Source organism: Gymnoscopelus braueri (assembly GCF_963280865.1).
Source record: "Gymnoscopelus braueri genome assembly, chromosome: 13".
In the NCBI taxonomy this organism is placed as follows: Eukaryota; Metazoa; Chordata; class Actinopteri; order Myctophiformes; family Myctophidae; genus Gymnoscopelus; species Gymnoscopelus braueri.
Window position 1 is genome coordinate 5,220,308 of NC_137615.1, and position 21,116 is coordinate 5,241,423.

The 21,116-nt window shown below is 38.9% G+C and overlaps 1 protein-coding gene across 4 annotated transcripts in view; it reads right to left on the reverse strand.

Annotated features, from left to right (window-relative positions):
- tom1l2a (target of myb1 like 2 membrane trafficking protein a) overlaps positions 1–17,579 on the reverse strand; it is a 78,865-nt gene extending 61,286 nt beyond the window's left edge. For all 4 annotated transcript variants that reach the window (XM_080445922.1, XM_080445921.1, XM_080445920.1 and 1 more), the window contains exon 1: positions 17,468–17,579. In XM_080445922.1, coding sequence (XP_080302048.1) covers positions 17,468–17,519 — 52 coding nt within the window. In that variant the 5' untranslated portion in view covers positions 17,520–17,579. The remainder of the gene's footprint in view (positions 1–17,467) is intronic.
- Between the last annotated feature and the right edge of the window lie 3,537 nt (positions 17,580–21,116).

The following is a 21,116-nucleotide window of genomic DNA, read 5'->3' on the forward strand; positions in this document are numbered from 1 at the left end:
CTATTTTCGAAAAACCGTGAAAGTGTGTGCAAATCTTTGAATAATTTTTTTTTTTTTTTAAGCAAACATTTGTTAAACTCAAATCTTAGCTTCTGGGGGGATTCTAATGTCTTCTAAATCCTAACAGTTTTCTGAAAAAAACGTATGTTGCTATAATATCAGTGGTGCTCCAACTTTCCCATGGCAAGGACCACCCAAAATTAAATGTATTTGGCCGTGGACCCCCCCATCTCAAAATATGTTGTTCCAGGGACCCCCCCCTCCAGAAGCACAGATCGGAGTTAAAAATGTTCGCTATAAAACATATATATATATATATAGTCAAAGATTTGCACAAAAAAAAAAAAAAAAAAGATCTACAAGCGCACTCGGAGCTTGTAGAGCTGCTTTTTTTGAATAGCCAGAAATCTTAAAAATGACACAGATGCGTTCCCGGTCTTTATGCATTAATGGACACATATTGAGCTGGCTCTCCCTGAGGCTATATGTGTGTGTGACTATACGCTCTATTTCAGCCTGCACTCCTTCCACTGCTGACTTTTACTTTCATGAAAAAGCACAGTCACAGGGGCGTGCCACAGTGTGTACTTGGATTACTTCTATAACTGAGAGCCAAATGTCCTCACAAGTATGGAGGAATTTGAGAAATAGACTCAGTGAGGACAAAAAGGTCAATGTGAGGAGTGAGGACAACATGGAGGGTAAAATGGTCCAAAAAAAATGTGCCTTGAATTTTCAGAGCATCACACATTAGTAGAACTTAAGTAAAGCTCTGCACTAACTGATGCGTGTAATTTTACCCCCACACTTACAGTATATTCATCTTCACATCTACAGAAAGATCAAATAAACAAGCAATTAAGGGCACAGAATGATACTGTCTATGATCATGGGTCTCTATACTACTGTATATAAACTAACTTGATAATGTTTTTATGCCATGGTACATAAACTATAATGTGTTCATGGTATAAACAATCTTAATGGGTTCATGGTATATCCTACATAATCCTACATATAATTAACGGAATGTCAGTCTGTCTGAAGTGCTGGGTTCTCCTCAGTGGCTGAAGCAATAGGGCATAGCAGTGGCGGCCATTTTCTGGTTCCACTTCAAAATAATCAATGCATTTTTCCCATTGACATTTCCAAAAATATTTGTATCAATTATTTTAAGCCTAGAATCAAGCCATCCAGGGTCCTGGTGAATCATGACCATAAAACGTTTGATTCTGTGAGAGAAAAAAATAATTAAATTAAAACGGCTATAATAATAATATTAATATAATAATAATAATAATAATAATAATAATAGTAATCATATATAATCATATAATTAAATATAAAATAAAATCACAGAAAAAAATGTTTTATGGTCATGATTCACCAGGACCCTGGATGGCTTGATTCTAGGCTTAAATGAATTGATATAAATATTTTTGGAAATGTCAATGGGAAAAATGCATTGACTATTTTGAAGTGGAACCAGAAAATGGCCGCCACTGCTACGCCCTATTGCTCTGCACTTGCACATGGTCATTCATTATCAGCAAACACCCACCGTGAGAAATCCTGTTTTTCACTTTACCCAAATTCCAGCTGTTTTTTGGAAACACTGTCTAACTCTACATGGTCCCCCAGGCTATGGGATTGGGATCAGTGTTGCCACATTTTGCCAGAGGAATAAGTAAGCAGGTCTATGAAAATGATGCTCATATCCCCAACGGGTATGGTACTAGTAATATAAACTCTTAGATAATGTTAGGGTTCCATCTAAGGACTTCTTCTGTTGCCACTGTCAATGATTGCAGACACAGAATGGTACCTTTTGCCACGACCAAAAAGCCTTTTCTTTGGCCTAGTTGCTGGTGCCTGCAAACCCCTCAAAAGGCTACTACCTATAAAACACAAGCAGTCTAGTCTACAATCATATCCAAGCTGTGAGGTACTAGCATTCATTAAAGTTTTGTTATTTTGAAACCTATAGCCCTATTAGTCAAAACAAGTATTCCTCACTTCCCAAAAACAGTCACTTCCCTACTTTACACATTAACCATTAAAACGTCCTGTAGTGTGTATTTGCTGTCGGCATGGTGACAGCTTGAAGGGCTCTAACGTAAACAAAGCGAGAATGGCGACAACTCTGTTTCACGCCAAACTCACTTCCTCTTCCTGTGGTGGTCAGGCAATTCAACTGAATAAATACAGCAACTGTTTTTACAATCTATGTCTCTGCAATCAAGTGATTTGACTTAAAGGGATAGTTCACCCAAAACATTACTTTTTTTTCCTATGGATTAGTCACCCCATGGAGACGTGAATTAATGGATATTTGTTTTGTTTTGTTTTTGTCTCATTCCTAAGACAATAATTTGATGATCAGTGGACCAGCAGGCAGCGGTTCCGGTAGGAGACACAAAGGAGAATCTTTGTGTCTCCTACCGGAACCGCTGCCGGTCATAAAATTATTGTCTTAGGAATGCGACAAAAATTAAAAAAATATCCATGAATTCAAGTCTCCATGGGGTGACTAATCCATAGAAAAAAAGTCATTTTGGTGGTGAACTATCCCTTTAAAAGACAACTCTGGACACAATGTCACGTTAAGGGCACATCAGTTCATACATACACAGGCACTGAGGGAAATCATTAACGGATTTAACCGAAATGAGCCAGATTAAAGTCAGTCAGTGAGAGGTTCTAAATGTCGGTATATTTCCATTTAATTACCCTGCCCTAGATGCTAGGGTTCATGTGGTTAAATATAAGCACTTAAGCCATATTCAAAAATCACAGATCTACAAGCTTGTACTGTAGATCAGCTATTTTTGAAAGTATAAATCTTGGGCATGAAAAATCACACGCCCAAGATAAGAGATGCCAGGTTGAATGTAAAAAAATCAGGACGGATCGGCTGCATAATTGCTGATACCGACGTTGTAAAAGAATGTCAAATAATGGCCGATATACGTAGGTCATACATGGGCAACTGACGGCCCGGGGGCCACATGCGGCCCCCCCACCTTCACTTAATGCGGCCCGCAGGTTAATATCAGAATACTGATATATTATTGATTTCAGCTGTTACAATTCCAAACACGTAAACATGACCCGCTTTAATTACTTCAGTCTATATTAGTAGCTTAGGGACCAGTCGAAATTTACATAAGGGGGGGCATGGAGGAAAATAGGGGAGGGTCATGCCTTTCTAATTTTGGTCCAAGGGAGGGTCAGCTAATTTTACTTTGAATCCAAGGGAGGGTCATGCAATTTTGAATTGATAAAATAGTCCGTTTTTTATATACCTTTTTAGTACAGCAGAACAGTGGTCAATGACCCCTCTCCATTTCAAAGGATACAAAGAATTCAAATCAAGTAACACCTTGTCTATTTAGAATCAATGACGGTCGTTAACAAGCCATCAACGCACAGCGAGTGTGAACGACCCAGTCAAATCTATTCAGCGTCTTAACGATGGTGGTTGAACAATTAAGCAAAACTTCAACAGGCGTTATTGGAGAGATGCATTATAAATAGGCCTACTATAACTGGATATTCATAATCATTTGAAGTAATTCTGTGCATGTGATTAATGTGGATCTATATGGACAGTTGTGTATAGATGCCTAGCTCCACTAGTAAAACCAGAAGCATCAGGCCATAATTGATAGCCTAATTTGTTTTATGTAGGCAACAGTGTAGTTGTAGTCACTGTAGTTGATAATTAAAAGGGCAGAGTGACAAAAGTTTTAAACTACTGGTTACCAAATATTCAACTTTCTTCAATCTGACCAGGATTCAATGGGTTTCCCACATGTAAGATGAGAACACTATCCATTCTGCTACCACTACTACAGATACACTGTGCATTTAGCAAGACTGACTACACTACAGCAATGTTCTAATCAATGTGGAAAGCAAAACATTGGACATATCAGTTTTAAATGTCATGTTGTATTTGATGGGGAGGGTTAGGGGTGTCAAGAATTTCACAATACGATACATGATGTTGGGCATGATATCGATATGATATATTATTAATGTTCTTTTCTCATGTATCATCAACATTGGCCATCATCTTATAAATAACGTTATAAAGCAAGTTAGAAACAATTACAAAGTGCTTTGTACACACAAATAAATACATGTGTGCAAGCTTAATGGAGAAGTGAAGTTCTCACTAACTATAAACCCATTGTTTCAGAGGACAGATAGACACTAATATAACAAATATAATATAATATAAGACTGCATAACTATAAATTCCACAAACCTCATATTTTTGTCATCTGGACTTTACCAACCAAGTGCAGCCTAGTTATTTCCAACAGCTAAAAAAAATCTATAATACCAGATACAGTATAATACAATCTTAGATTAGATGTAGGCCTATTTGAGAGTGCAGATGCATGTCACATTAACGAGCGTCAACGAGCATCAGCTGACACACAACACCTCCCCTCTGCAGTGCTTTAAACTGAAAGTGACTGACTGGAGTCTGTTTCATTTCTCTCCAAAATACCTTGAATATGATGGAGGACATGATTAATAATTACTATGATTATGATAAGCTTTACATTTCATATCATACAGTAAAAACTCCTAACTTTCACCGGCAAAAAAAAAGAAAGTGTTTTTTTTATATTAAAAAAACAATAAAACAAATATTACGATACAGTATGACATCATGACAATACCTATCATCACATTTTAATACCACGATAGGCTATATCGTGACACAATATATCGTGACACTTCTAGGCGGGGAGGGTTACTCTTTTTTTTGTAATCACTTGGGGAGGGTCATTGAATTTTTTTTTTTGTCAAAGGGAGGGTCATGGCATTTTAGATCAGGGCACATACATTTCCTCCATGCCCCCCCTTATGTAAATTTCGACTGGTCCCTTAATGACTAGTATAAACATTTTATTGTCTTTTTTATGTCTCATCTATAGACCACCGAAGTCCTGACGTAATTCGTTCATCCCCAGGTTTGCGGAAGTAATTTCTCTATGGAGAATAACATTGGGTCATCTTAGAATCGTCTCATATAAGAATTGTGGTCCAAAAATAAACAAACTGTCCCGGCGATATTGTCAGGGAGGAGGCTCTGTATCGTTTATGATAGTCAGTCACTTATATTTGATACAGTCTGTTTCTGGCGAAAATGTAACTAATTCGGCGGAAGTAACATTATCGTTTTCTCACCGTCAGTTGATGCTTCATATCCATAATAAGAGTTAAACCGCCGGGGTCATTTGTTTATTTTTGGAACACAGTTCTTATTTGACGCGATATTAAACACGTCTATGGGATTCAGAATGGGGGTGGAAAACTGCGAACCAGGTAGACAAACAAAGGATGTGTAAATGACGTCAGACTTCGGTGGTCTATTGTCTCATTTATTTGTATTTAACTTCATAAAGTTAACATGAGTATAACTAAATTTGAAATTAAATAAAAATGTTACTTTTCAGGATTCAAATTCAGAAAATAGCAAAAATAGCAGATCAGAAGGTCAAAACGCGTCGCAGCGCGTTTTTTTGAGCTTGTAGATTGGCTATTTTTGCTACTATTGTGTTGTGTGACATAGAATGACGAAGTAGGGCATTAATTGCGAAAGAAAAAGTTAAAATACAGAGATAAGAGGTGTCTGCCCGACAGTATTATGCAATGTGTCCCTCTGGAGTGAGTGTGGAAATATAGTTGCATCACCCCTGACGTCGGTCAAAACGGTCAAAACATGGGTCGGGCTCTCTGACACAGTGGTTCTCAAACATGTTCATGTCATGGAGGACCCACAAATTGATATGTATTTGGCCTCAGACCCCCATTTGAAAAGTTATATGTCAGGGACCTCCACAATAAGAGACGATTTTTCAAAAAATAGCCACAAATAAAACTTTAACTATTTCTCATTTTCCCAAGAACCCCTAAGGGTTCCCTGGACCACACTTTGAGAACCACTGAGCTAATACACTGTAATGCGATAAAGGTCCATAAATCAATAATTGATCCATACATAAATGCTTTATGAATGTTGCATACAGAGCTAATTAATGTTAATGTTTTATTCAATGGTGCTCAAGGTGGGGTCCGGGGTTCCAGGGGGTCCCCAGTAGTAAAAAAATCTAATGAGTTAATACTGTATATCATCAAAATCAGTTTAACCACTTTATAACCCTATATATGCATTGGCTATTTGAAAACAGCCGATCTACAAACCCACAACCTGTCTAGGACTGTCACGATTATGAAACTTTACAGGACGATTAATTGTCACTCAAATAATTGCGATTAACGATTTAAATTGTGTTGAAATTACATTTCTGTTTGGCTTTTAGGCTTTGCACATGGCAGATAATTATGACACATAGTGGAAATAGCAGGTGCGACGCGTTGTGAGCTTGTAGGTCTACTATTTTCACTATTTCAGAAAATGTTTGAAAATATATGAAAATCTCTCAACGTGTGTAAAATCATTAACGATTATGACTGACGATTTTGTCAAAATAATTGCTACTATCTCAAATAATTGCGATTAGACGATTACGGAATAATTGTGACAGGCCTAGATCTGCAAAAACAATAAATCGAACACGCACACACACACACACACACACACACACACACACACACACACACACACACACACACACACACACACACACACACACACACACACACACACACACACACACACACACACACACACACACACACAGAGACACACACACACACACACACACACACACACACACACACACACACACGTCATTCACGTCATTCACCACCTCCACCTCCGTGTGGGTCACTTAGGAGATGAAAAAACTCAATGAAAGGTTCTTTACAGCCAGCAGGCCACACCAACATGGTGTGTGGATGGATTGTCATGTCCTTGGCAGTAACCTGATCCCCTCCATCCTCCCCACACTGTCTGCTGCTGCTACTGCTGCTACTGGGCTGTGGTGTGAGCAGTGAGGCACTGCTGCTTCTCAAAGTCAAAGGACCCCCAAAATGACATGTATTTTTCTATTTAAAAAATCCCACGATTTTGTAACCATTTTTTTCACCCGGTGCCAATTTTGAGTGATCCTGGGCGCTACACTCCCCCCACCAGCCTAGGGAGCCCAGGGTCGAGCTCATGCCTCCTTCAATGCATGAGCGCCAACTGACCTTCTTGTCACCTGACAGGGGGTAGTTTAGTAGTGCATGTTTTTGAGAGGGTATTAACTACCCTAGGACATTGGTTCTCAAAGTGGGGTCCTTGGGGGGGTTCCAGGGGGTCTCCAACAAAATGTGTATATAGCGTCACAACAATTCTAACCACTTTAACCTTTTATACTTTGGCTAAGGTACCACTGCAGGCTGGTAGTGGAGTAAAAGTACAATATTTGCCTCTGAGATGTAGTGGACTCGAAGTAAAAGTACTGAAAATTGGAAATACTTTACTCAGGTACAATTTTTAATGATTTCTACTTTACTGAAGTACAGTACTTGAGTACATGCACTTGGTTACTTCACACCACTGACACACACACACACACACACACACACACACACACACACACACACACACACACACACACACACACACACACACACACACACACACACACACACACACACACACACACACACACACACACACACACACACACACACACACACACACACACACACACACACACACACACAACCAGAGAGATGCAACCGGCAGATCTGGCAACGTCTCTGTGAAACAAACGGTGAAACACAAGCAGTGCCTGCATGGCGGCATAGTACCGGCCAGCTCACTGACCTCAAGCCACCCTGCTTGTTTGTAACATGAGTCTTCATTGAGGAAGGCCTTTGTTTTGTTTTTTGACGCCTATGGACTATGGATGGAGGGAGGGCGGCCATTTTGGATGACTTGGCACAAAGCAGGCTGACCAGCGGTGGGGTGGGTGCATGGCTGGGTGGAAAAAGTACCTGCGTTTTTTTACTTGAGTAAAAGTATCAATACCTCAATGTAGAATTACTCCGTTACAAGTAAAAGGCCTGTGTTGAAAATGTTACTTGAGTAAAAGTACAAAAGTATTGGCATCAAAATATGCTTCGAGTACCACAAGTAAAAGTGCTAAAATAGCCGATCTACAAGCTCACAACGCGTCGCATCGCGACGCGTTGTGAGCTTGTAGATCGGCTATTTTCAATTAGCCTATGTATGTATAAAACAGGGCTAAAGTGGTTAATGTGTGTTTTATAATATAATAATTTATATCTGCAAAGTAACTAGTAACTAAAGCTGTCAAATAATTGTAGTGGAGTAAAAGTACAATATTTTGGAGATGTAGTGGAGTAAAAAATATTGAAAATTGGCAATACTCCACTAAAGTAAAAAAATACCTCAAAATTGTACCAAAAAAGTACAGTACTTGAGTAATGTACTTAGTTACTTTGCACCACTGGTGGGTGGCTGAGGGTGGCGAGAGGCCAGGGGAGGACAGACGCGCCCAGCAGGCTATAGACCACAGCGCTGAATGAATGAATGCTGCCACCCTCCCCTCCTGAGTCCTGCCGCTGCAGACACACTAAAACTTCCTTCCTTTTCAGAAGAATCCCTCCATTCTGTTTCCATGGGACTCACCACCCAGGGCCATGACTAAATGCACTGCCTGGCAGTGTTGATTCAGTCATAGTCTCTTTTGAATCAAATTCCATTTGGTTTTAGTCATATTTTAGTCATCTGAAATGTTTTACTGTTAGTCTAGTTTTAGTCGACTAACATATCATAAGATTATAGATAGATAGATTGCATGCCAAAATATTTTTTTGTTGACTAAATCTACAGTTGATTTAGTCGACTAAAAATGATTTAGTCGGCATCAAGGCCGGCTGACTTCACACTTGGTTGCATGCTGAAAATAGCCGATCTACAAGCTCACGCGTTGTGAGCTTGTCGATCTGCTATTTTCAGAGCACAACACCCGAGCGCAACCAAACATAAAATGACTTGTCTTTTAGTTCTACTGGATCTCTTCTCCACTAGATCCTTCACTAACATTTTAGTCTAGTTTTTATTTGTTGACGAAATTGTCAATATATTTGGTCTTAGTTTTAGTCATCGTAGCTTAGTTTGTATTTCGTTTTTATTTCGTTTTTGTCAGTGAAAAAAGGTAGTCAGGAAAAAAAAGAAGCTTTGAGCAATATGATGCGCACATAGTCCATTCACCATCATGTCTGTCTGTCTGTCTGTCTGTCTGTCTGTCTGTCTGTCTGTCTGTCTGTCTGTCTGTCTGTCTGTCTGTCTGTCTGTCTGTCTGTCTGTCTGTCTGTCTGTCTGTCTGTCTGTCTGTCTGGCTGGTGAGCAGATATTCCCTGAATCAGAGCATCCCAGATGTTACTGGAACGCTCGCCCCAAAACACACTCGCCCCCATTTTTTCCGCGGAACGCTCGCCCCCGCTCTTGTATTCGTTTTACTGAGTTTAAGGTTAGTTATAAGGTTAGGTTTAGGCATGGTTTTACTGAGGTTACGTTTAGGAATAAGGTTTATTCATAGTTTTACCGAGGTTACGTTTAGGAATAAGGTTTATTCATAGTTTTACTGAGGTTACGTTTAGGAATAAGGTTTATTCATAGTTTTACCGAGGTTACGTTTAGGAATAAGGTTTATTCATAGTTTTACTGAGGTTACGTTTAGGAATAAGGTTTATTCATAGTTTTACCGAGGTTACGTTTAGGAATAAGGTTTATTCATAGTTTTACCGAGGTTACGTTTAGGAATAAGGTTTATTCATAGTTTTACTGAGGTTACGTTTAGGAATAAGGTTAGGTTTAGACATAGTTTTACTGAGGTTAAGGTTAGGAATAAGGTTAGGTTTAGGCACAGTTTTACTGAGGTTACGTTTAGGAATAAGGTTAGGTTTAGGCATAGTTTTACTGAGGTTACGTTTAGGAATAAGGTTAGGTTTAGTCATAGTTTTACTGAGGTTACATTTAGGAATAAAGTTAGGTTTAGGCATAGTTTTACTGAGGTTACGTTTAGGAATACCTGGTGGCGACCGTTCCGAGGTCACCGGATTTGAACCCGGGGCGAGCGTGTTTTGGGGGGAGGGTTCTTGTATTCGTCAAAGATATAGGAAGCAGCAATCTCAGTTACAAATCATCGCTGTTAATTAATGGGCTATTTTATACTTTGTGACAATGTCGGGTTAATGGTTTAATGTAGCAAGAATTTCAGATCTACATTACAAGCTTACAACGTGTCACATTCTTCACTGTTTTGGGGGGGAAGAAATTACAGTTTTCCTTTCTAATGAAATGCCCAAAATAAGGATGCCAGCCAGGCTGAAAGTGAGTTTTATAAATGTCTTTCACCACCACAGACAAATGATCAGTGTTTATTTAATGCAAACACTGTCTGTCTGTGACGTCATCAGCAGAAAGAAAGCCAGTTTTACCACATTGAGAGCGATCACAGCCAAACAATGCCATTCTTATCACCTCAGCGCCACTACCAGAGGACAGGGTGAAGATATGAACCCATTTAGACCTGTTTAAGAGGCTAAACCGCACCAATGCAACTAGCACAAGACTCCTTGCAACAAAACAGTTTTAAGGTCAACCGCACCAATGCAACGCCTTGCAACTGCCATTGGGGATAACGGTTGCAAGCAGTTGCATGTTGCAAGCAGTTGCAAGGCGTTGCAAATCGTTGGTGTGGAGTGGGCTTTACACCTACAGTATATGTTTTTATACCCAGTGGTGTAAAGTAACTAAGTACATTTACTCAAGTTACTTAAGTACAATTTTGAGGTATTTTTACTTTACTGGAGTATTTCCAGTTTTAAGTACTTTAACTTCTACTCCGTTACATCTCAGAGGCAAATATTGTACTTTTACTCCACTACAATTATTTGAAAATATGTTATACCTAAGCTATTTGAGAATAGCCAATCTGCTATTTTCAAACATGTTATTACTTTGACTTTTGGTACTTAAAGTACATTTTGATACCAATACTTTTATACTTTTACTCAAGTAAATTTTTAATTCCGGACTTTTACTTGTAACAGAGTACTTCTACATTGCAGTATTTATACTTTTCCTTAAGTAAAACATTTGAGTACTTTTTCCACCACTGGTTATACCTTTCAAGCTGGGAACACCTCTGTGTCATTTTAGTTAGTAAGAAGATACACTAAACCAGTAGTTCTCAAACTTTTTCATGTCAAGGACCCCCAAATTGACACTTATTATTAGCCCGCGGACCCCATTTGAAAAGATATGCCAGGGAACCCCCATAAGAGAAGACTTTTAAGGCTCTAGCAGTGATTCTCAACTATTTATATTCAAGGACCCCCCAGTTTGACATGCATTAGGCTACGGACCCCCATTTAATGGCATTTCTATCTCTGGGACCCCAATTTATATTGTAAAATCAATGTTAATTTCACTCTGAGTGTACAACCAAATGGACCTGTTAGGGTCCATTTGGTTCCTTTTGTACACTCTCAGAGTTACAGAAGGGTCCATTTGGTTCCTAACTATCCATCATTTAGCTGGGGTCCCTGGAACTCCCTCAAGGGCCCCTGGGGGTCCCCGGACCCCACTTTGAGAACCACTGCACTAAACCACAGTGTTTCTGCAGCCCAGCTTCCAGTCAGAGCGCAGCTCTAACACAGGATGACAGTGTGGGAAAAGAATGCTGAGCAAAAGTAACGCCGCGTTCAACAACAACACAGGAAATGCCTCTGACTGACGTTCCTTCCAACAAACATCTCCTCCTCCTCCTTATCTCCAGATAGTTTAGTCCATTAAGACCGGCGGGAACGCATCTGTGTCATTTTTAAGATTTATTTGGCTATAAAAAAAATAGCAGATTATATACAAGCTCATAGCGCGGCCCCGACTCGAATGAGTGAGCTTGTAGATCTGCAAAAAAAACTATTTTAATCATTAAAGTTTGTGCACATTTTTTTTTAAAGCGAACATTTGTCAAATATGTTGTTCCAGGGACGCAGAGAAGCAAAGATTTGAGTTACACATGTTCGCTTTAAAAATATATATATATTATTCAAAGATTTGCAGAAATTTTCAAGATTTTTCAAAAATAGCGGATCTACAAGCTCATAGCGCGGCACCGAGTGCCGCGCTATGAGCTTGTAGATCTGCTGTTTTTTAATAGCCAAAGAAATCTCTCTGCCTGCCAAAAATGTTTATGAACGTTTTTTTTTTAAATCAAAAACAAAATAAAACAAATACTAAAATTATTCTTTATTTTTTTGTTTTTTCCGTTTTTCCGTTCTTCACAAAGAACCAGGAGATAACATTTTCCAAAAAGTTGCTGCTCCATTCACTTCAATGTTAAAAAATAAACGGAGAAATAAATAACATTTTTCCTATGTTTTACCATGTAAACTGCTGGCAGTTTTTGAGTACTATTTTTTAAAAACCCTGGCAGTTTAAGAGTTAAAATGACAGAGATGCTTTCCCGTGCTTAATGGATTAAGCAAGCGTCCTGGCTGCTCACAAACACTTCCCAGCAGCACTTCCAATCGAGCAGGAACTGTTTAGAGTTAGAGTAAGGAACTGTTTAGAGTTAGAGTTAGGCGCTTAAGTGGCAAAGGAGTAAACAATCCAAAAAACAACCACACAAAAAAAAGGTTTTGTTTCTTTAGCAACAGGAACAGAAACACCGGTGAGGTGAGAGAGAGAGGCACAAAACATTCAGGGAAAACCACAGGAGAAACCACTTCCTATCACCGATTCACTTGAGTTTCACACTGAGGGCTGCAACTATAGGTTCTTGGTTTAACCTGTGATCCTAGATAGTAAGGCTACTTCTTGCCCTTAAACATACAACTCATCTAACCCCTGCTCACTTTGCTAGGGTCGGATGGCTCAGGGTTGAGGACAGAGTACGGCAGCTGGCAATGGGCCTGGTCTACAAGACACACCACAACGTTGGGATACCCATGTACCTGTCAAAAGTAAATCTGCCCTGAAAAAAAAATACCTTCAGGAGGCTGCAATTTCAAACTGGCCCCTGTCAAAGTCTTAACCTACCCCCCCCCTCCTCCTCAAAACTGTTTATTGTACATATTTCTTGTTTTTCATACCAGTAAGTAACCTGTAAGCTGATTGTATGATGTTCTGCATAGTAATGTATATGTGTCTGTTTTTTTATGTCACCATGATTTGAGTGCGTGGGGATCTCATTTGAAACAAGCCATTGGCTTTTATGGGCGATCCATTTTACATGACCTTGTATTGCAAACTGTACTTCCATGTGCTTTTTCCATGTCTTCTAAATAAAGTATTCAATCAATCAGATTACTGAGGCACTACACTGTCTTGGTAGACAGGGATGTTTTGGGGGGCAAGCAAAACAGTGAAAACACCAACATAAAATACAGCGAGAGGGCATGTGTTTCTACAGGTAAACACCACCACACTACTCCAGTGTGTTTCTGCAGGTAAACACCACCACACTACTCCAGTGTGTTTCTGCAGGTAAACACCACCACACTACTCCAGTGTGTTTCTGCAGGTAAACACCACCACACTACTCCAGTGTGTTTCTGCAGGTAAACACCACCACACTACTCCAGTGTGTTTCTACAGGTAAACACCACCACACTACTCCAGTGTGTTTCTACAGGTAAACACCACCACACTACTCCAGTGTGTTTCTACAGGTAAACACCACCACACTACCCCAGTGTGTTTCTGCAGGTCAACACCACCACACTACTCCAGTGTGTTTCTGCAGGTAAACACCACCACACTACTCCAGTGTGTTTCTACAGGTAAACACCACCGCACTACTCCAGTGTGTTTCCACAGGTAAACACCACCGCACTACTCCAGTGTGTTTCTACAGGTAAACACCACCACACTACCCCAGTGTGTTTCTGCAGGTCAACACCACCACACTACTCCAGTGTGTTTCTACAGGTAAACACCACCGCACTACTCCAGTGTGTTTCCACAGGTAAACACCACCACACTACCCCAGTGTGTTTCTGCAGGTCAACACCACCACACTACTCCAGTGTGTTTCTGCAGGTAAACACCACCGCACTACTCCAGTGTGTTTCCACAGGTAAACACCACCACACTACTCCAGTGTGTTTCTACAGGTAAACACCACCACACTACCCCAGTGTGTTTCTGCAGGTCAACACCACCACACTACTCCAGTGTGTTTCTGCAGGTAAACACCACCACACTACTCCAGTGTGTTTCTACAGGTAAACACCACCGCACTACTCCAGTGTGTTTCCACAGGTAAACACCACCGCACTACTCCAGTGTGTTTCTACAGGTAAACACCACCACACTACTCCAGTGTGTTTCTACAGGTAAACACCACCACACTACTCCAGTGTGTTTCTACAGGTAAACACCACCGCACTACTCCAGTGTGTTTCTACAGGTAAACACCACCACACTACTCCAGTGTGTTTCTGCAGGTAAACACCACCACACTACTCCAGTGTGTTTCTACAGGTAAACACCACCACACTACTCCAGTGTGTTTCTACAGGTAAACACCACCACACTACTCCAGTGTGTTTCTACAGGTAAACACCACCACACTACTCCAGTGTGTTTCTGCAGGTTAACACCACCACACTACTCCAGTGTGTTTCTGCAGGTAAACACCACCACACTACTCCAGTGTGTTTCTACAGGTAAACACCACCACACTACTCCAGTGTGTTTCTGCAGGTAAACACCACCACACTACTCCAGTGTGTTTCTACAGGTAAACACCACCACACTACTCCAGTGTGTTTCCACAGGTAAACACCACCGCACTACTCCAGTGTGTTTCTACAGGTAAACACCACCACACTACTCCAGTGTGTTTCTACAGGTAAACACCACCACACTACTCCAGTGTGTTTCTGCAGGTAAACACCACCACACTACTCCAGTGTGTTTCTACAGGTAAAACACCACCACACTACTCCAGTGTGTTTCTACAGGTAAACACCACCACACTACTCCAGTGTGTTTCTACAGATAAACACCACCACACTACTCCAGTGTGTTTCTACAGGTAAACACCACCACACTACTCCAGTGTGTTTCTACAGGTAAACACCACCACACTACTCCAGTGTGTTTCTGCAGGTAAACACCAGGTAAACACTGGTTCTCAACCAGTGGTCCTTGAGAAGTTTCCAGGTGGTCCCCAGCTAAATGATGGAGAGTTGGTAACCAAATGGACCCTTATAGTTCTTAACTCTTGAGAGTTAGAACTATGAGAACTTGAGAGTTAGAACTATGAGAACTTGAGAGTTAGAACTAAGTTAGTTATAGTTCTTAACTCTTGAGAGTGTCAAATGAAACCAAATGGACCCTTACGGGTCCATTTGGTTTCATTTGACACTCGCAATAGTTAAATTATTGTTAAACATCTGCATTACTTAATTTACAAGAAGTCTACACAATTAGAGAATGGAGAAGGATCGTTATTTTGACCAAATCTTATCCAACGATAACAAAATATTCTACATGTTGGGTCTGAGAGGCTACATCTCATCAAACGGTGATGAATCCGTGGCTCAAATGCAGAATAAATAATGGACCTTGAAGGCTTGAAAAACCACTGGTGTAGAGGGAAATGATTGGTATAAAAAAAAACACAGGGCAAGGTTACATAATATGCCTTTAAGCTATCAATTAAAGTTTTTTTTTTTTTTAAAGACTCGATTACTTTGATTAACTGTTGCACCCATTAGTCGTACTGAACGACACTGATGAACGGGTCAATCCAGGCAAACAGAAGCAATGGAAAAGTACATAGTCCTGTAGATCATCAAATAGTCATAAAGTCCATGACAGGCACAGATAGATGGCCGCCCGGCAACGATCACCATGTTGTCATGGTCTTACAATAGAAATGACATGTCTGTGTCAACAGCAGGAGCCTTCCTTAGCCTAGAGGCGTTGGGACGAGGGCTGAGGTCACTGACCGAGACAAAGTATTTTAAATGTAACTGTGCTGTATTACACTTTTGCCTAATAAAAAAAAAATGCAATCAAACAGGTTGGCTATGAGCAGTGGTGGAAAAAGTACTCAAATGTTTTACCTAAGTAAAAGTATCAATACTGCAGTGTAGAAATACTCTGTTACAAGTAAAAGTCCGGTAATAAAAATGTACTTGAGTAAAAAGTAGATCGGCTATTTTCAAATGGCCGATATAGGGCTGAAGTGGTTACTGTATGTTTTGTAATAATAATTCAAATCTACAAAGTAACTAGTAACTAAAGTTTTCAAATAATTGTAGTGGAGTAAAAGTACAATATTTGCCTCTGAGATGTAGTGGAGTAGAAGTAAAAGTATGGAAAATTGGAAATACTTGAGCAGTACAAATACCTCAAAATTGTACTTATAAGTACAGTACTTGAGTACATGTACTTAGTTACTTTCCACCACTGCTGCTAGCTGCCAGAACGCTCCATATAATGCTAATAATACAGTTCAAGAATAGCCTATATTCTATCTACTAGTTTAACACCAAATGCAGATCATTTAATGTAAAAAAAAAAAATCTGTGGTGGAAAAAGTGCTCAAATTCTTTAAGTAAAAGTACCAATACTGCAATATAGAAATACTCTATTACAAGTAAAAGTCCAGAATTAAAAATGTACTTGAGTAAAAGTACAAAGGTATTGGCATCAAAATGCACTTAAAGTACCAAAAGTAAAAGTACTAAAATGTTTGAAATTAGCAGATTTTCAAATAGCCTATGTATAAAATAGGGCTGAAGTGGTTAATGTATGTTTCATAATATCATAATTTATATCTGAAAAGTAATTGTAGTATTATTAATAATATTTGCCTCTGAGATGTAGTGGAGTAGAAGTAAAAAGAAAAGTACAGAAACTGGGAAATACTCCAGTAAAGTAATTTTAAAAAATCCTCAAACGTGTACTTATAAGTACAGTACTGGAGTAAATGTACTTAGTTACTTTGAACCACTGCAAAAAATGAAAGTCATTCATATTTCACAACACAAAGACCAGTTAGAATCCAGACCAGTCATCATCCCTCCAGGGCCCATCAGACCGCTGCTATCCCCGCCCTAAGCCTTCCTTTCCCCGCATACACCTGACGGCCAGGCTCGGTCCCTGTTCCTGGAACTCTGGAGCTTTGTTTAACTAGGGGAGAGAGAGACAGAGGGGAGAGGGGAGACAGCCCAGGACCTCCTGGGCTCTCCACTCCATCCACACAGACAGACAGACAGTCTCTCCTCTCCCCATCATCTTGCTAGCTTGAGTGGAGACCGAAGTCTCCACTCCTCTCTCTCTCTCTCTCTCTGTCTCTCTCCTCATTGATGCTAATAGTTCACAAGCTCCTCCAGTTAAATGACTACTATGACGCTTTGAGAGCATTATCTGGTAGTTTATCGTCATAGTTCAACGCTGACATGGTCCATAATGTCCATTTAAAGCTGTGTCTCTCACCTATACTCTGTCCCACCGGGGTGCTGTACGGGTTTCCCAGTAAGAACTCCATCTTGACAACAATAACAAGAAGCAGCAGCTCTTACAGAATGACAGCCAGCCTGAAGGGCCGTGACGCCTTACCGCCGAGTCCCGCCCCTAGAGAGCTCCTATTGGTTTAGCCCTGAAACAATGACTGTCATATCATGACAGTCATGGCGCAACTTTGTTCCTGGGTTTTGGAAATTTCTTCATTTTACAACCCGTAGATCTACATAAACATTCTTATTTCAAATATAAAGTGCTTACCCTACGGGCCATGGATATAAAAAGTTAAAACGCTTGGGTGTAAGTACCCGTATCTTCTGTATTGTTCAATAAAAAGCATTTTAATCCGATCGGCAGCCATTTTCTCTTAGAGTTATAATGTAATCAGAGTGTAATACACATTCCAACCAATGGGGTCGCGTAGTTGAAAGCATATGAAGGACATTTTAAGAAAATGGCCATCAATTCGATTAAAATGCTTTTTATTAAATAATATCGATAATAAGGGTGCTTAGACCCAAGCGTTTTAACTTGTTACATTTATTGCCGTAGGGTCATTACTTTATCTTTGAAATTTGAACGTTAATGTAGATGTACGGGTTGTAAATGAAAAAAAAATCCAAAACCAGGAACAAGTTGCGCCATGACGCTTGTGACAGACGAGCGTCATGTGAGCCATGGCTGCTATTGGTGGGAATGAATGTATGACCGTGCAACGCGTATGGACAGACCCCGCTGTCAATCACACTGCTGACTGAAGGGACGTTCAACAGCACAACGTTTGCTGTTACAGAGTTGTTTTTTGTTTGTTTGTTTGTTTGTGTGTTTGTTTGTTTGTGTTTGTTAATCTACTTATAAGCAGCGGTGTAAAGTAACTAAGTACATTTACTCAAGTACTGTACTTAAGTCAAATGTTTAGCTATTTTTTACTTTAGTGGAGTTCGTTTTCAATACTTTTACTTCTACTCCACTACATCTCAGAGGACAATATTGTACTTTTACTCCAACTCCACTACAGTACAATTATTTGAAAACTTTAGTTACTTACTTTGCAGGTATAAATTATGATATTATAAAACCTACATTAACAACTTTAGCCCTATTTTATACATAGGCTATTTGAAAATAGCCGATCTACAAGCTGAGCTTGCGTAGATCTGCTATTTTCAAAGATTTTAGTACTTTTACTTTTGGTACATTAAATATTGATGCCAATACTTTTGTACTTTTACTCAAGTAACATTTTGAACACAGGCCTTTTACTTGTAACAAAGAATTTCTACATTGCGGTTAATCAAGTGTGAGTACTTTTTCCACCACTGCTTATAAGACTATAATTACAGTAATAAGAAATCATAAATACTCAACGCTAATCAGAGCACATTATAAAGCATTTTACAATGACTTATAAGGTGAAGTATACAAGCATCTGCTTATAAGACTGTAAAATTACAGTTAAAAAGCAGACTACTCATAATTCAACACATTACAGCCTTTTATAATGACTTATGAGGTCAATTATCACTACACTTCATAATTATTGGTCACTCAAAGACTTTTTCTTTTTGGCCAGGATCATACATACAGTAGTTGTTTAATACATTATATGATAATGATAGGTACAATGCATTATAATTATAACGTTTTCTGCCTTTACCTTCAGGAATGTAATTACTTTACTTGAAGCACACAATGACCACTTGTATAGTGTTGTTACGTGTGAGCTTGTACATCTGCTATTTTTGAACATTTAAAAAATTAATCTTGAAAGTGTTTAGATTAATTTAGAATAATTTTGAATTATTTTAACACAAATCTTCTCTTCTGGGGGTCCCTGGCACAAAACGTTTTCAGATGGGGGTCCACGACCAAACACTAATCAACGTGTGGGGGTCCACTGCCATAGCCTTCTTTTGAATTAATTTTGGAATAAATCATTCAGCATATTGGCCGGTATATGTTGGTAGAAATGATAATAAATTACTTAATAAATTACATAATAAATTATATAAATGTACAATTAACTATACCACATTATGATAGAAGATCTTTTTGCAGTCCAACATGCTCATTACTAACAACACAGTGATGGAGGAACTACACAGATTATTTTATTTAAGAAAAAGTAGCAACACCACAAAATACTCTGTTACAAGTAAAAGGCCTGTATTCAAAGATTTACTTGAATAAACGTACAAAAGTATTGGCATCAAAATGTACTTAAAGTAGTCTACCAAAAGCAAAACAAATAGCCTACTGATCATGTAGAATGTACCTTTTTAAAAAGGATTCAAATCTTTTGAAAATAGCAGATCTACAAGCTCTCAATGCATCGCATGAAATACAGGACTTGGTTAAAGGGATACTTCACTTTAGGGCCGGGGAAACATTTAAAAAATATATTAAAAATAAATGAAAAAAGTTATGGAAAATTCATGGCCCCCTCACGCATTAGAGTGTCCTACTAATGTGTGAGGGGGCCTTTATTTTGCCATAACTTCTTTCATTTTTTTATATATATTTTTAATGTTTATTTTATGTGAAAGTGAAGTATCCCTTTAATGCATGTTTTTTTTTTTAATAATAGGCTAATCTAAATTCTACAAAGTAACTTGTAACTCACGTTTTAAAACAATTGTAGAGTAAAAGTACATTTGCCTCCGAGATGTAATGGAGTAGAATAAGTATAAAGCATTGAAAAAAATTACATATACTCAAGTAAAGTTAAAGTACTTAAGTATGCTACTTGAGTAAATGTACTCCGTTACTTTCCACCACAGACGTTAAGTTGTTTGCAGGTTGAGTCTGTTGAATGCAGCTCATCTGTTGCTAAGCAACCATAAACATTTCCTCCAGTCTCAACGCCTGGGTTTAAGACTGCAGAGAAGGTAAGGTGGTTAATACTAAAACTACTCTTTTATCCTTAACGGCTTCTTAACTTATTGAATCCATGTGATTCTAATTCGCTTTTCGAGCATTTATTGTTGCTCTAAAATCAACATTTTATTTCTATAATAGGGCCACCGATCTGAAACGTTTACTACAATCTTCCAGCAAGCCAGTGGTGTAAAGTAACTAAGTACATTTACTCAAGTACTGTACTCAAGTACAATTTTGAGGTCTTTTTTTACTTTACTGGAGTATTTCCAATTTTCAGTAGCGTTACTTCTACTTCACTAGTAGCCTACATCTCAGTGGAAAATATTGTATTTTTACTCCATTACAATTATTTGAAAACTTTAGTTACTAGTTACTTTGTAGATTTTGATTATTATTACAAAACATACATTAACCACTTCAGCTATGTATACATTTCGGCCATTTGAAAATAGCAGATCTACAAGCTCACAATGTGTCGCGGTGCGACGCATTGTGAGCTTGTAGATCTGCTATTTTCAAAATATATTTATACATATAGGCCTACCCTACACCTGGGATTTATACATATGAACTGTTTACTGTACATATATTTGTTTTTGTTTTCAAACTGTTTATATGATGTTTTCCATAGTGTATATTTGTCTGTCATTAAATGTTTTGATGAATTGAGTACAAAGGACCCCAATGGAAACAAGCCATAGGCTTTTTCTTGAGTTTAAAATCCTCTTAGCAGATCTTGTAT